Genomic DNA, 12972 nt, shown 5'->3' with positions numbered 1-12972 from the left:
AAGGCTTCATCTCTATGTGCTCTAAAATATTTTTCAAACCTTAGTCCTGTGAAAACATCCAATGGACGTGCAGTACAACCACTGACCAGATACCTGCATCATAACTTGGCTACAGATCCTCTGACTAAAGCTGGAAACATCAGGAAGTGAGTTGGAAGGTAAAGAAATCAAGAAGTAATCTATTTCTTCGAAGAATGAAAACACCCCTAACATTGGAAGTACCTTTTTTTTCTTTTTGGCTGAGTTGCTTTTCCTAAACAGCTATTGGTGTCACACTGCTCAATAGCAAATAAAACAGCTGCAGAATGGGATTTACTTTTACAGTGGTCCTAAATGCACACACTGAGCAATTTGCACAATCTGCCTCACAACTTGAATCGGTTAAAATGCACCCCTGTGGACTACTTTCAAAAACCTATTTGGAAGAATATACGCTGTCTCACACTGAAAAAGATGAAGGGAAAAGAAGCAATGTGTCAGAGGCTACAGCTGATGAAAAGAAAGAAGAGAAGCAAAAGGAACAATAGAAATAAGGATCTTGTTTTCACTTTTCACTTTCCTCTCCATTTTTTTAAGGATCTCTTTATGGTAATACTATAAAACTACAGATAATAATAATTGAGAACATGGAACAAAACCAAACAAGCACTATGCAAAATTGGAATCTGGCCCTGAAAAGCCTTTCTTAAAACATCTCATTCATCTCACACATTCTGATGAAGACTTCCTGCTATTTCAACGTGCATACTTTGGAACTTTCTCTTCTTCATTTTGGAAGAGCTAAGTAATTGCTTTGATCTCCCTTCTGTGCTAAAATCTTGGTGCAGATTCTTATTAAATATAACAGTCATTTAGGACTCAAACTCCTGAAATATCAATCTTGTAATTTCTTCAGAGCCGTGAGATGCATTCTTTGTATTCCCATGAAGTACACTGACTTCAGTGATGCTTTAACAGTCCATAAAAAAGTTTCACTTGGAGATTTGTGGAAAACCCGTACCATAATTCCTAATAAATTAATAGATCACAACTAACTTTCTTCAAAATGAAAAAAAAAATCTAGTACTTTGATGATGTGATACAGACATACCAATCCACGATCTTAAATTCAATTTATGCTTCATAAAAAATATAATAATTTTAATAAAAATTATCATCAAATATTCTAATTTCTTATTTAGTTTTAATGCCTTAGGGTTTTTATTTAGCAAGAAAGACAAGAAAAATATCTGTAGTCTCTAGCAAAGCTGGCTAACTTTCTAGAAAAATTATCAATTACAGGAGTTGTCCAAACTACATTCAGATGTAGATATATTTCAAATCAAAGACATTAGCCACAGTAAAAATAATCACTAGGTGAGGAATTGAATATTATGTTATACCATTTTATGTGGAGTGATTCTGTGCCATTTTTGTATTTTTAAGAGAGAAGCTAACAGAGAACATATGTTATTACCATGTTTATTTTTTAAAATTTTATGGGGAAGATGGAACTGCCTGCCTTTCTGTTAAACAGCAAGATAAAGGGTGAATATAATTTTATTAGTTTTCTTGTGTAACCTACAATCTAGTGTATTTTCTTTTTCAGTCCGTATTACTACCATTTTTGTGTTTTCTGATCTTGCTTTCATTCTGAAGTAGACCTTGCAAGTTTGTCATTGTGTGTAAATTAACACTACCTACCTTTCACTACATGTATTCTGCTTCAAGAATATCATATAGGATACAACTGGCTAACACCTATTATAACAGTGCCTTTTTAATTCAGATGAACTTGTATCTGGGTTTATATGGTATGGGTAAAAAGCTTTCATCTCTACTTACTAGCCATTCCCTTTTCCCTGGGACCAAGTTTCACTAGCTTAGTGAAAGGATCACCCTCTCACCAACTGAGAATGAATGCATTAAATATTCTGCACTACATTTATGACCTTGCTTCTTTAGGATTTTATTTGTAATGATCCTCTTATACCTATAATTATACTGGACACTTTACAGAATGTAGTCTTGGATTCTTTTTCAGATGCTTTCCAACTCTAGCTGTGTAGTTCAAATTCCTCTCTCAGATTCAGTCTCTTGAAGCACATTATTTAGATATGTAGCCTCTGTTTTCCTACTCAGCGCAAGGAAAATGGTGAAGTCCTAACTATCTCACTAGCTTTCTAGAACGATAGAAGTATTTCTCTGAAATGCAAGAAATATGTGTGGTATCAGCTTTTTTGTTACTACTAGCGCTAGATAAACCCTAGAAGCAGAAATCACCTTTTTTCAAATGCCAATCTGTCTTGATCTTAAGCCACTCATCTTTACCAACTACAGACCATCATAACCATTTCAAACGTCTCTGCAGTGATTTTATACTTCCTTTATTAATCAGGAAAGACACCTCTTGCTGCTACTGAAGGACCCAATCCTACATACCTTATCCATAATACTTGCACTTTATACTTCTAAGTAAAAACCGAGAACTGTAGGACTGACCCTCGGGTCTGCTGCACTAGCAGTTTGCCAGTACAACTCTCTCTCCTAATGGCCTGTCACCAAGACAACTCTCAGAATCACCAAAGAATCTCAGTACAAACACCTTAACACAACTCCTAAGGCTGCACAGTATACTCAGTACACAATGACAAGAAAAGGCTTATACTAGTTTGAAAATATACTCTATTTTCAGCATTGCATCAAAGTGCACCAAACGCTGCCAAGACAGAGCTGAATGTGCTGTAATGGAAGTGACCAAGTAAAAACTCCAGAAATCCTTGCACGTGCTGGAGCCAATTCTGCTACTTTGGGAATGTTGCTATCAGGGCTTCATGGACCTACCTTCGGTATGTTGTGGCACACACCTGCCTTCTCCTCTAGGAAAGGAGTTCCTATACCTCACTTGCTAAGACAGAACAACATCTACCCATCCAAGATGATGCCTCTTAAGATTATTTCAGTTAAAAGTTTAGTTAACTTTAAATCTGTAGTAATTGGCAAGGATATCACTGTAGCACTAGTTAACAAAAGGAGCTAGAAAGCAGCAGTTCAATCCAGGCTCTAACCAATGTCAAACAAGTTCTTTCTCTACACTAATCCCATGAGGGTTTAAATCTAAACTATCTAGAAGTTGAACTATTTAGAAAGGCTCTGTTGAACATGAGTTAGTTCTGTTCCTAGCAGCTCATTACTTTCGCCTTACAGTTGCAGATTACTTCCTGTATCAAAACTGTTTTCACATCTCTCTCCACTTTGAAAATGCTACCTTGTCATTTTATCATGAGTAATTACAGAAACAGTCCCCGTGCCTCTCTTTTATTAACACCTCTCAAATATTTGTGCAGTGATTTCATATCCTCCTTTAATCACCTCTTATTCAGTTTATACAAATTAAGTTCAACCAATCTTTCATTATAAGTAATATTCTTCTCACCTGAGCTACCTGCTTTGAACTTTCTTCAGTATTTCAGTAGTCTTTTTTATGATGATGGGTCTCACCAGTACTACATGCAGTATTCTGAGGGCAGCTTGTGCTATCATTGATACACACCATTAGTAATAAACTGGACATTAACAGCTAGATAGAAGAAATAGTCTGTAACATCAAAAAGTGTGTGTAACTCAAAAGTTGCTGTCATCTATCCTATCACTACCTTACTTGTTTTTATTCTGCTGGACTGTATTTCAAGGTCTAGATGGAGGAAGATAATAAAGACTGCAAATTAAAATAAAAGATTCAAACCTTACTTCTGCTGAATGCCATTTTCATTCCTCCTAGGCCTACTCATTTTTGTTCTGATTTCAGAATGACAGGGTTCAACACTGGTTCAGAAAGGGCCATATACTAAATCACTAAGAGCTCTGATGATTAAAGCATGTGCACTTTCACCTAAAGCTAGGTATAGAAAAAAAATACTCTCCCAAAAAAATATCCACATTCTATTAGGAGAGTCTTTGGTTTTCTAGGTCTCCTGACTTTTCTACTCATCTCTGCTTTACTAACTCAGAACTTTTGCTTTGCACCAAATGACCACATCCAAGATGGCAGCGTTTAAAATATATTCTTTTTCATATATATAGTAAGGGTTTATTCTTGAATAATACAATGTGTTTTCCAGTGCAGTAGGGCATTTGGTGTAATTTGTCTTGTTCATGTAACTATATTTCAGGTATGTGTAGGAGTAACATTATTTAAGTTCATGTGAAATGTAAATAAGTCAGACACAGCTGAAGATGTATTTTCTCTGCCATTCCTATATTGTAGAACACAGTGTCACTTCATATTATGTTCCATTATGATAATCTTATTTTAAAGCTAACAGTAAACCTTAAAAGTGAGAGGAATACTTCAGCTACTTTTAGCAATCTTAAGGAACCCCCTTCCCCAACTGAATTTGGATTATGAAAGAATACATACAACTTGTAAACCTTTATAAAATAATACACACAAGTCATGAAACCTGGCGTCAGTTAGTCAGATGTAATGATAATGATTTATGGAATATATTTTAGTTCACCATGAGTTTCATTACTAATCTGATGTCATCACACTGTAAGGTTAACCTCTCAGAAAATCTGAATCTGTATGTTTGTAACATATTATTTACATTTACTCTCTACCTAGCAAATCAGTGGTCATATTAAAATTCACCTATAAAAAGCGAAAAATATTCAAAACAAGCCATCAAAAAAGCATTTACCCTAAGCCATATTCAGAGTGAATGAAAAAGAACTCCTGAATTACTTTCTTTCATGTGTCTATAACTCATACAGAAGAACTTGCAAACTAGAACTGCGAAAGTATATGCATTTTTCATCTAAGGTAATGGAAAATTATTGTTTTATGGGTCACTTACCAGGACTTATTTCTGTGCACCCAGCATTATAGAATTGTTTCAGCAAGGAGGTTGACAGTAATGTCAGAGCTTCAACCAAGAGTGTGGTGCAGACAAGGACTACACCTAGTTAATGTCAAGTTAGTAGGAACAAAAAAGCAGAAGAGTAAGCAACTGCTTTCCTCAGGTTTGCCCTCAGGTGCAGCAACTGTTTCTACCATAGGCGTGAAGCCATATCCTACACCTTTTCTGCCTCTTCAGAGGGAGTTCAGAGTACTACCGAAGAGAGAGGAATCAGGAGGCATGATTAGGATTATTCCTGATGGCCAGCTCTCAGTGTACGATTAAAACAAAGCAGCAAGGTCAGACAATCTTTATATCGAGACAGGAAATGAAAAAAATTATAGGCAGTACAGAGTATCTATGGCTGCCCTGTTGACGGTAGCTGCACAGATCTAAATCTAGTCTTAATTTCTAATAAACAAACCTATAAAAAGGCCAGTCATCTAGAAAAATAGTAAGTGGATCAGCTCTAAGCGGCTATACTTCTGATAACATTTGATACACTTCCATGAATGACAGAAAATATTTACATTCTTAAGTGGATCACTTTAACATAGCCCATTTCTTAAAATAGTGATTCCATTTTGAGAAAGACACAATTCTAGACACAGTATCTGTGTTCAGAAACAATTCTGTCCCAAATGAATTGGAAAGGCTTTCAACTTAGCAGGGGCACTAATGAAATGTAACTACAGAGAGAATGTAGCTATATACACACTCCCCCGACGCTCCCCCCCACCCCCCCAAAAAAAAAATCAACCAACCAACCAGACTCTAAACCTTAAAATATCTACCATGCTTGGATGATCACCTTCAGGTTTTATTTGGTTTGGGTAAGACATTACTATACCTAGCTGTTCTGCTTTAATTTGTACACTGTCACAATAGTATCCAAACACCTTCCCATATGAAAACTTTTACTGAGGTTCCCAAGTACTACATACAAATGTGTAAGATAATGTGTTTTCCTGGCCTAGTTACAAATAGGAAACAAATATTGGTTGTGGTGCTTCACACTGCTACGTTTGGATAAATTAAAGAAACAATCAAACATCTACATACTTTCTATTTGCTTTGGATATTTTCTTTTTGTTAAAATGCACCTTCCACTCTATCTATCCATGGTAACAGTACTACTGTCCAAATTATATAGCTGCTAAACTAGTGTGCATGTTTTATGCACCACTGCCTCTAAAAGGTGAGGTATACAGTGCCACAAGTTACTGCAAAATTGTAGCTATCAGGATAATACTATTGGTGTTTTGAGATTGCATGTAACAACCCATAAAACTCTCTCTGATATGGAATAAACATTATCATACCCTTGCTCAAAAATTCTGGTATTACCAAGAAAATCGGCTGCCTAGTTCCTTAACATTTTCTGAAATCAACAATTCTCTTCAGAAGAACCGCAACTCTGCTGGGTTTTAGAGCAATCTTTTTCACCCTGTATAATAACGTGGCTGCGGTTTCTACATGACTACTTGCATCTGGTTTGCTTAATGACTAGACTTTTATGTATGTTTATTGTTTACATATCCTAAACAAATGTATGCTGGAGGGCTCTATATAATTTAACATTTACTACAGCTAAGATTTCTGTAAGTGAATGAAGACACATCTCAGACACAAGAACAAATTTTGCAAATTTTAAAACATTACAAGCAATGGATAGGTCCATCTAATATCATAGAAACAACTGCATACTCTCTGGATTTAACAATTTGGTGGGTAGCTGTAAGAGTAGTATGGCAGTTAAACTACAGATGAAGGCCATTACATACAGATGTCAAAGAAACAGAAGACAGCCTCAGTACATAAACTCATTCAGTTGAATGGTTTAGAGAAGAACATAATTGATGTCCTCCATAGATCCAGAAAAATGAGGAATCTGAAACCACTTATTCATTCAGAAGCAGCTCCATAATATGAAGCCACTTACTCAGGGACTGTGGCAAAGACACAGTTGAATTCTTTGTGATTAAATTCCCTTTAGAAACTAACATGTCATTTTCATGGTAACTGAACTGCTATTCAAAGGAATATTTGTAACTGGAAATTAAGGCAGGAGGGGGAATTTAATGCTAGTGAAACAGGAGAAAAATCATGATTTTCAGGTTCACCAAAAAGCTTTGGAATTTTCTCTGGCTTTCATAATGCAAATCACTTTCCTAGGTGATGAATAGTTACTTCACTGGATTAAGCATAAGGTTTTAATGCAATACAAATAATAAACCTGCGTAAAATTAAACAATTTTTTATATTTGGAATATTTATTTCAGGCTATTTTTGTGTGAAAGAAGTGAAAAAACTTCTGTTAGGTGGAAAATACACTTCTCAGCTCCTCCATAAAAACTGATGTGTTCTCATGTTAAAGCACTAACTTTCACTAGTAGAAACTGAGAAAGAGCCTACAGTTAATCCCCCTCTAATTAAGACAGTTATTACTGTCATTACTGCATGCAATAATTTGTAATCTTAGAGAAAACCAAATCATATATTTTGATACTTGATGGTCAGGGGTATGTTTGGAGTTTTATTTCCACATGACTTGTGACAAATCAGCCAGCATGAACTAAGGGACTTTACTAATTAACACTCCCTTGACATACTTATTTTTAAAACAAGCTACTGTTTTTCCATTGTGTTGTCCTAGAGTTATTCTTTGTAAAACTCTGGTTTACATGCAGAGTAAAATAAAATACTGAACCACATTCCAGAGATTGTTTTGACATTTAGGATAGCTGTCCTCAAGCCAGAAGAAAATACTTTACTGGATGACTCCATTAATCTATTAATATTTATCAACCTGTACTACATACCTAAAGTCCCTGCAAGTTAAGGCATTTCTAGGAAAAGGAAATAATTTTTCCCATGCAAATCTCACCAGAAAGAGTTAAAGAAATTCTTGGTGTTAAAGAGTATTAGAGCACTCTATTTAACGTTGGTGAGAAAACTTAGCACACTCGATCTATCAAAAGCATCTTTTAATAATTTCTCCTAGCATTTATTTCATACTTTTGTAACTCTGCATGAGGACAAGAATTTTTACTCCTGCTTTACTCCTTTATGGTCATATACATTCAGGTGGTTTTTTGTATGTTTTAAAATGAGTTATAGCTTTCTTCTCCTTAGAAGATCACAGCTGCTTGACTCACAGTGATTAAAAACATCTTCTAGTAACAGGTGAAAGAATGTAAGAAATAACATCAAATCACTTTAAGAAACACTTCTCAGACATAACTAAATGAATTTGCTGCAAGTACAACATACATACAGAAAACAAGAGGGAATGGATTTATTGGCAGCTCTTTGAGGTGACTTTCAGGACTTTAAAACCACAGAGAAATACAGTAATCCTAAATGCAAGCTAATAAAACTTCCTATCAACACTCAATATCATGTTCATTCTTTCCCCTGATCCATCCAATCAAGAAAGAAAAATAATTTTAATGAAAACACATGATATTTTCACTAAAGTTCACAAGCTAAACTGTACTTTTTTTAAACTGAAAATACTGTAGTCTCGTATTGAAAATTACATTATGCTCATTAAATTCCTCAGGCCAAGTCTTCCAATCCCTAATCAGTTATAAGTCACATGGCACTTCCACTATCGTCAGTTTTGCTTCACTAACTTCTGTAATATTAGCATCACCATTATCATTAATACAGATTTTTTCTTTGTCTTTTCACATGATCACTCTGATGGAATACAAGTGAGACACGTTACAACTCAGTATACTGACAGACATCTCCCACTTCCTGTTTAAGTATATGATACGAAATACGTAAGAGGCACAGTCACTTGTGTAAATATAACCCAGGGATTCCCATTCAGTCACCTACCTGTATGTGGCTCAATAGAAAAGTAGGGCTGTCCTTCCAGAATGCTATAAACCAGCTTGGCACTATTTCCATAAACTGGATCATCTGCATCTGTAGCTGTTACTTTAGTAACAAAGGTGCCTAAATAAAAAGAATATACACAATTAATGTTTATACTCTTACTAGAATTTGCATAGCTTATTCCAAAAATTATTTGAAACAAAAATTAGTTTCCTTGTGAGTTGTATGACAATAATAAAAGAAGAAAAACCATCATTAACAACGTAAAACATTACTTGTGAAACACAAACAAGACATTTTCCTTCAAGATGATATATGCCAGCAGACTGAATTTCTGGGTAAAAGAAAAACCTTTTTAGTAGTTGTATTATTTAAGGTTTCTTTGTAGAATGCATTTAAAGCTACCTGATAGATATTTGTAGAGTTCAAGCATTTGCAAAGGAATCATATCAAAGGGATACAAAATACAAGGTTAATAATACAATACAATACGCTGCATTTAAGGTTTGCAAAATCACATCTGAAAGAACCTTGCCAAGTTATAGAGACTGCATAGAAAAGCAATAATAAAAAGGATTCTTTTTTCTTCTCTTGGCTTGCAGCCATAATAATGGTTTGATGTGGCCACAGTGACAGAGTTAGGACAACATCTATTGTCTCTAAAAAGAGTCTCTGCCACTGAGGGGGCTATTGTCTAGCCAAAGTTCTAAATTCCATACTCTGACCAAAAAAAACGGAGGAAAAAATTATGGAAATTGCCCTTTTGATTTCTTAGGCCACATAGCACTTGCCATTTCTGTAAGAAGCAAAATCAAATGGAATTCAGTTGGTTACATTAAGCTTGCTGCAGAGACTTTTTTTTTTTAGATGACTTAAAAATATAATGATGACATTAATTAGGCTAACAATAAAGACAGTAGCTACAGAGGGAGAGCAAGCAAGAGTAGGAGAGAGGCTAAGGGCTGAATTATGTTTCTTATGTTCAGAAAAGAATTATAGTACCCACCAAAATACCCCCCTTTCTGGATACGCCAATAAAAATAGCCTCCTCTTTCTTCTCACACTTGCTGTGTTGCTGAATCCAAATTACATGTCACTTCAGGACAGGAACAGTAAACCAAAGGGGGAGGAGATCCCTCTGGCATGTTCTTGCATTGCACACTCTTTTCTTCTTTCTCTGCATGGCACATTGCTGCTATGGCTTTGGGCAGTTTTGTTTGTTACAGCACATACAAATTATTTAGAGGAATGTGTGCATATTTAGAGACAATTTACGTACCACCCAATGGCTTCCATTTCAGGCTTCCCCCCCTGGCCACTTCGAACATCAAGGCAAGATATGGGGCTAGCAGGATTTGGGAGTGTCTAGAGAGATGGATAACACCTCACTTATGGAGTGGAACTTCTGCAGTTCCTGAAGGTGCAGCAGGTTTGTTGAATGGAAATAATGGGATAATTCCCAGCGAAGGGAATGCGGGTTGCAGAATACATCTCACTAGAGAAAAAAATGCCTATGGCTTGTACTGGTCACTTATTTTGGCTACTGGCATAAATTTATGCATTTTTACACGGGGAGAACATCAATGAAGGGAAGCAAATCAGCTGGCTGCCATGCAAGCTCTACCATGGCCCCATCTGGCAGGACAGGGCCCCACCAGCATCAATCCTGCTGCTCAGCAGGGTCCAGAAGAATCCACGTGGCCTGCAGCTAATGCATACCACATGGAAGAGGAATGCAATGCTGATGAATATTATGTTGCTTCTACTTTTGACAGATGCTTGCTGAACCTGTTCTTATAAACATGTAAGCTGTTTATATTATGAAGCTTAACTGGTTTTGGTGTTGAAAGGTGATCACATCTAACCTTTGATATAATAATCTTTAACCTGCCACTGGGCATGAGAAATGGATTTTATCCTCAACTTGATGGTTGGTTTGTAAGGAATTAACATGGGAAATTTGTTGTCTGACCAATTACAAATTTTGCTGTATATCCAGACACTAACAGACAATGCCTGGTGGTTTAGAGTGAAAATGATCAAGGGGATAGATGACACAATTGTGGTCCCCAGCCATGTAGCAAGTACAGCAGCCTCAGCCTATAGACAATATCCTGAATTAGCTCCTTCACATACAGGAGAATAAAAACAGTAACAGGGAAGCAACCATGGGGCACACTCAGAGGCCATGGCATAGGCTACAGAAAATACATGAAATAGGGAACAATGACAAGGAACTATTCAGGAAGCTTGAGTTTGGATGTTGCAGGAACAGAGGAACAAAAGGACCCTTTGTGGTTTGCCCACAGTAGTTACAAAGCATGAAAAGATGTAGCTATTAGAATTGTCGCACATATTTAAGTTTTGTTGGCTCACCTTCTGTAACTCATACACAAGTTGCAAGTTCTCTGTTTTGTTGTTCCTACAGAAAGCAATCCCTCAGCCAAGCTGTACCCCTAATCTCTTGCAGAATTCAGGCTATAGCCCCACCATCCCAGCAGGATGTTCCCTGCAGTTCACAGCTGCTGTCCCATGTGTGATACCAAATATGAATGCAAAGGTCAGTGCTTTCTTCAACTAGATTCAAACTGAAATAGCAGGTGACATGGCTGCTATCATAAAACTTTTGTTTTGTAACCTTCTAAGACAGAAGAGGTTTGTGCAGAACATCAGACAATGGGACAATAAGATAAGGCTCATCACAGAACAGTGAAAATTTTTGTAAGAATATTTTATCTAGGTTGTTCCATTTTGTTTCCATGATATACTTTATACACAAAGGAAAATAAAGAAGTGAAACTGCTGACTTCTTTGAGATTGTGTTTGATTTGCCTAGCTGGCTCTCATTTCAAAGGACTTCAGAAATAATTACATTGCTTGTTTAGAAAGATTTGATATATAACATCTATTCTTTCCTTATTTCACTTGAGAATTCCTGAAGACTTTTAATGATATTTATTTCAAGATTTCAAAACTTAAATGGGTATGCTGATTCTCTGATAAACTCATCCTTTATCCCAAGTGTTCATTAGACATTAAAGTTGAATACACCTTAATAAAAAGAGGCAGTGGCTAACACTGCTTCCAGTCCTGATGCTTAGCTCAAGATTTTTTTTCCTGTGATATAAAATCATTTAATCACTTATTGAGGCCCCAAGTTTTTCTGAAATTTATACATACATTAAAAATACATATGTAATAGTCAGTATTCCCATTCACTGTTTATATACACAAAAGCAGGGGGGAAATGACATACCCTTCTTTTTCTTTCCCTTACAGGTCACTTGAAGTGGGACTATAATCTCACCTAATAGAACGAATGAAAGGGAAGGAAAAATAAAATACTCTCCCAGCTCCTAGAAATCAATTTCTTACACTGCCAGTCTCTGCCACTTAGCACTTCATTTCCGGCCATCATACACAGTTTTGAGAAGGTCTGCCAAATTCAGTAATTTGCTCCCAATCTTATTGATGAAAATTGTTTATGAAAGATGTAAGCAGTCATGAAACAGAAATTAAAGAAATTACTTCCACTACTGAAATTAGTTAAGCTTTTACATCGTTCAAATTTTATCACCTTTAATTTTAATTATTTTATTTTATGCCTTGAATCAAATCTGCAGGTGTGAAACATACCACATTAATATGTTCACACTGAAAATCAAAAGTATATAAAGGAGCAAACTGTCCCCTCTACAGCTGCAGACGATGTTGCTACATCAGTGCTGCTCTGGTTCCACTGCAACATGCCAAGGGTCCAGTAGAAGTAGCAACCTATCCCACAAGTGACAGAACCCTTTTCAACTAAGCATGAACAAAAGATTTGGAGAGCAGAGAGACTCCTGAGGGTGAAAAGTAATGCAGAAAAAAAGGAACTCGCAGCCACCGCGACTGTTCTCTACGCAATATCCCAAACACAGCAGAACTCTCCATGCTTTGGTCTAGAGTTTTGGATTATCAATATTTAAGTAGAGTTTTACACCACTACAGACACTGCAGTTATAAACTACATGTACATAAATACTGTTTAGATGCATAATGTGCTTAAAGTTTTAAAGATAAAAATTTTTCATTGAAAAGGCAGTAAAGAATGCAGGGAAGAGCATTTATTAAGAAAATGCTCTTTGAAAAACAACATTCTGGGTTCTACCCAGCAAATAAACAGCTAAGGTTTCTGTTTGTGTTTAATTTTGACTGCATTTGGCTTGTGTTTGTTTCTTTGTCAATGCTACAACAAACTCAT

At 36.1% G+C, this 12972-nt stretch overlaps 1 protein-coding gene across 4 annotated transcripts in view; it reads right to left on the bottom strand.

Moving 5' to 3' along the window:
- The window catches only part of CDH8 (cadherin 8), a 244324-nt gene that overhangs the window by 73530 nt on the left and 157822 nt on the right, over positions 1-12972 (bottom strand). For all 4 annotated transcript variants that reach the window (XR_012630543.1, XM_074881585.1, XM_074881584.1 and 1 more), the window contains one exon: positions 8730-8849. Coding sequence is in view for 3 of the 4 variants with exons in the window: in XM_074881585.1 (XP_074737686.1) it covers positions 8730-8849 (120 nt within the window). In the remaining variant the exon portion in view is untranslated. The remainder of the gene's footprint in view (positions 1-8729; positions 8850-12972) is intronic.

The sequence above is a fragment of the Strix uralensis genome, chromosome 12 (genome assembly GCF_047716275.1).
Source record: "Strix uralensis isolate ZFMK-TIS-50842 chromosome 12, bStrUra1, whole genome shotgun sequence".
In the NCBI taxonomy this organism is placed as follows: domain Eukaryota; kingdom Metazoa; phylum Chordata; class Aves; order Strigiformes; family Strigidae; genus Strix; species Strix uralensis.
This window is presented reverse-complemented; position numbering and strand designations above follow the sequence as displayed.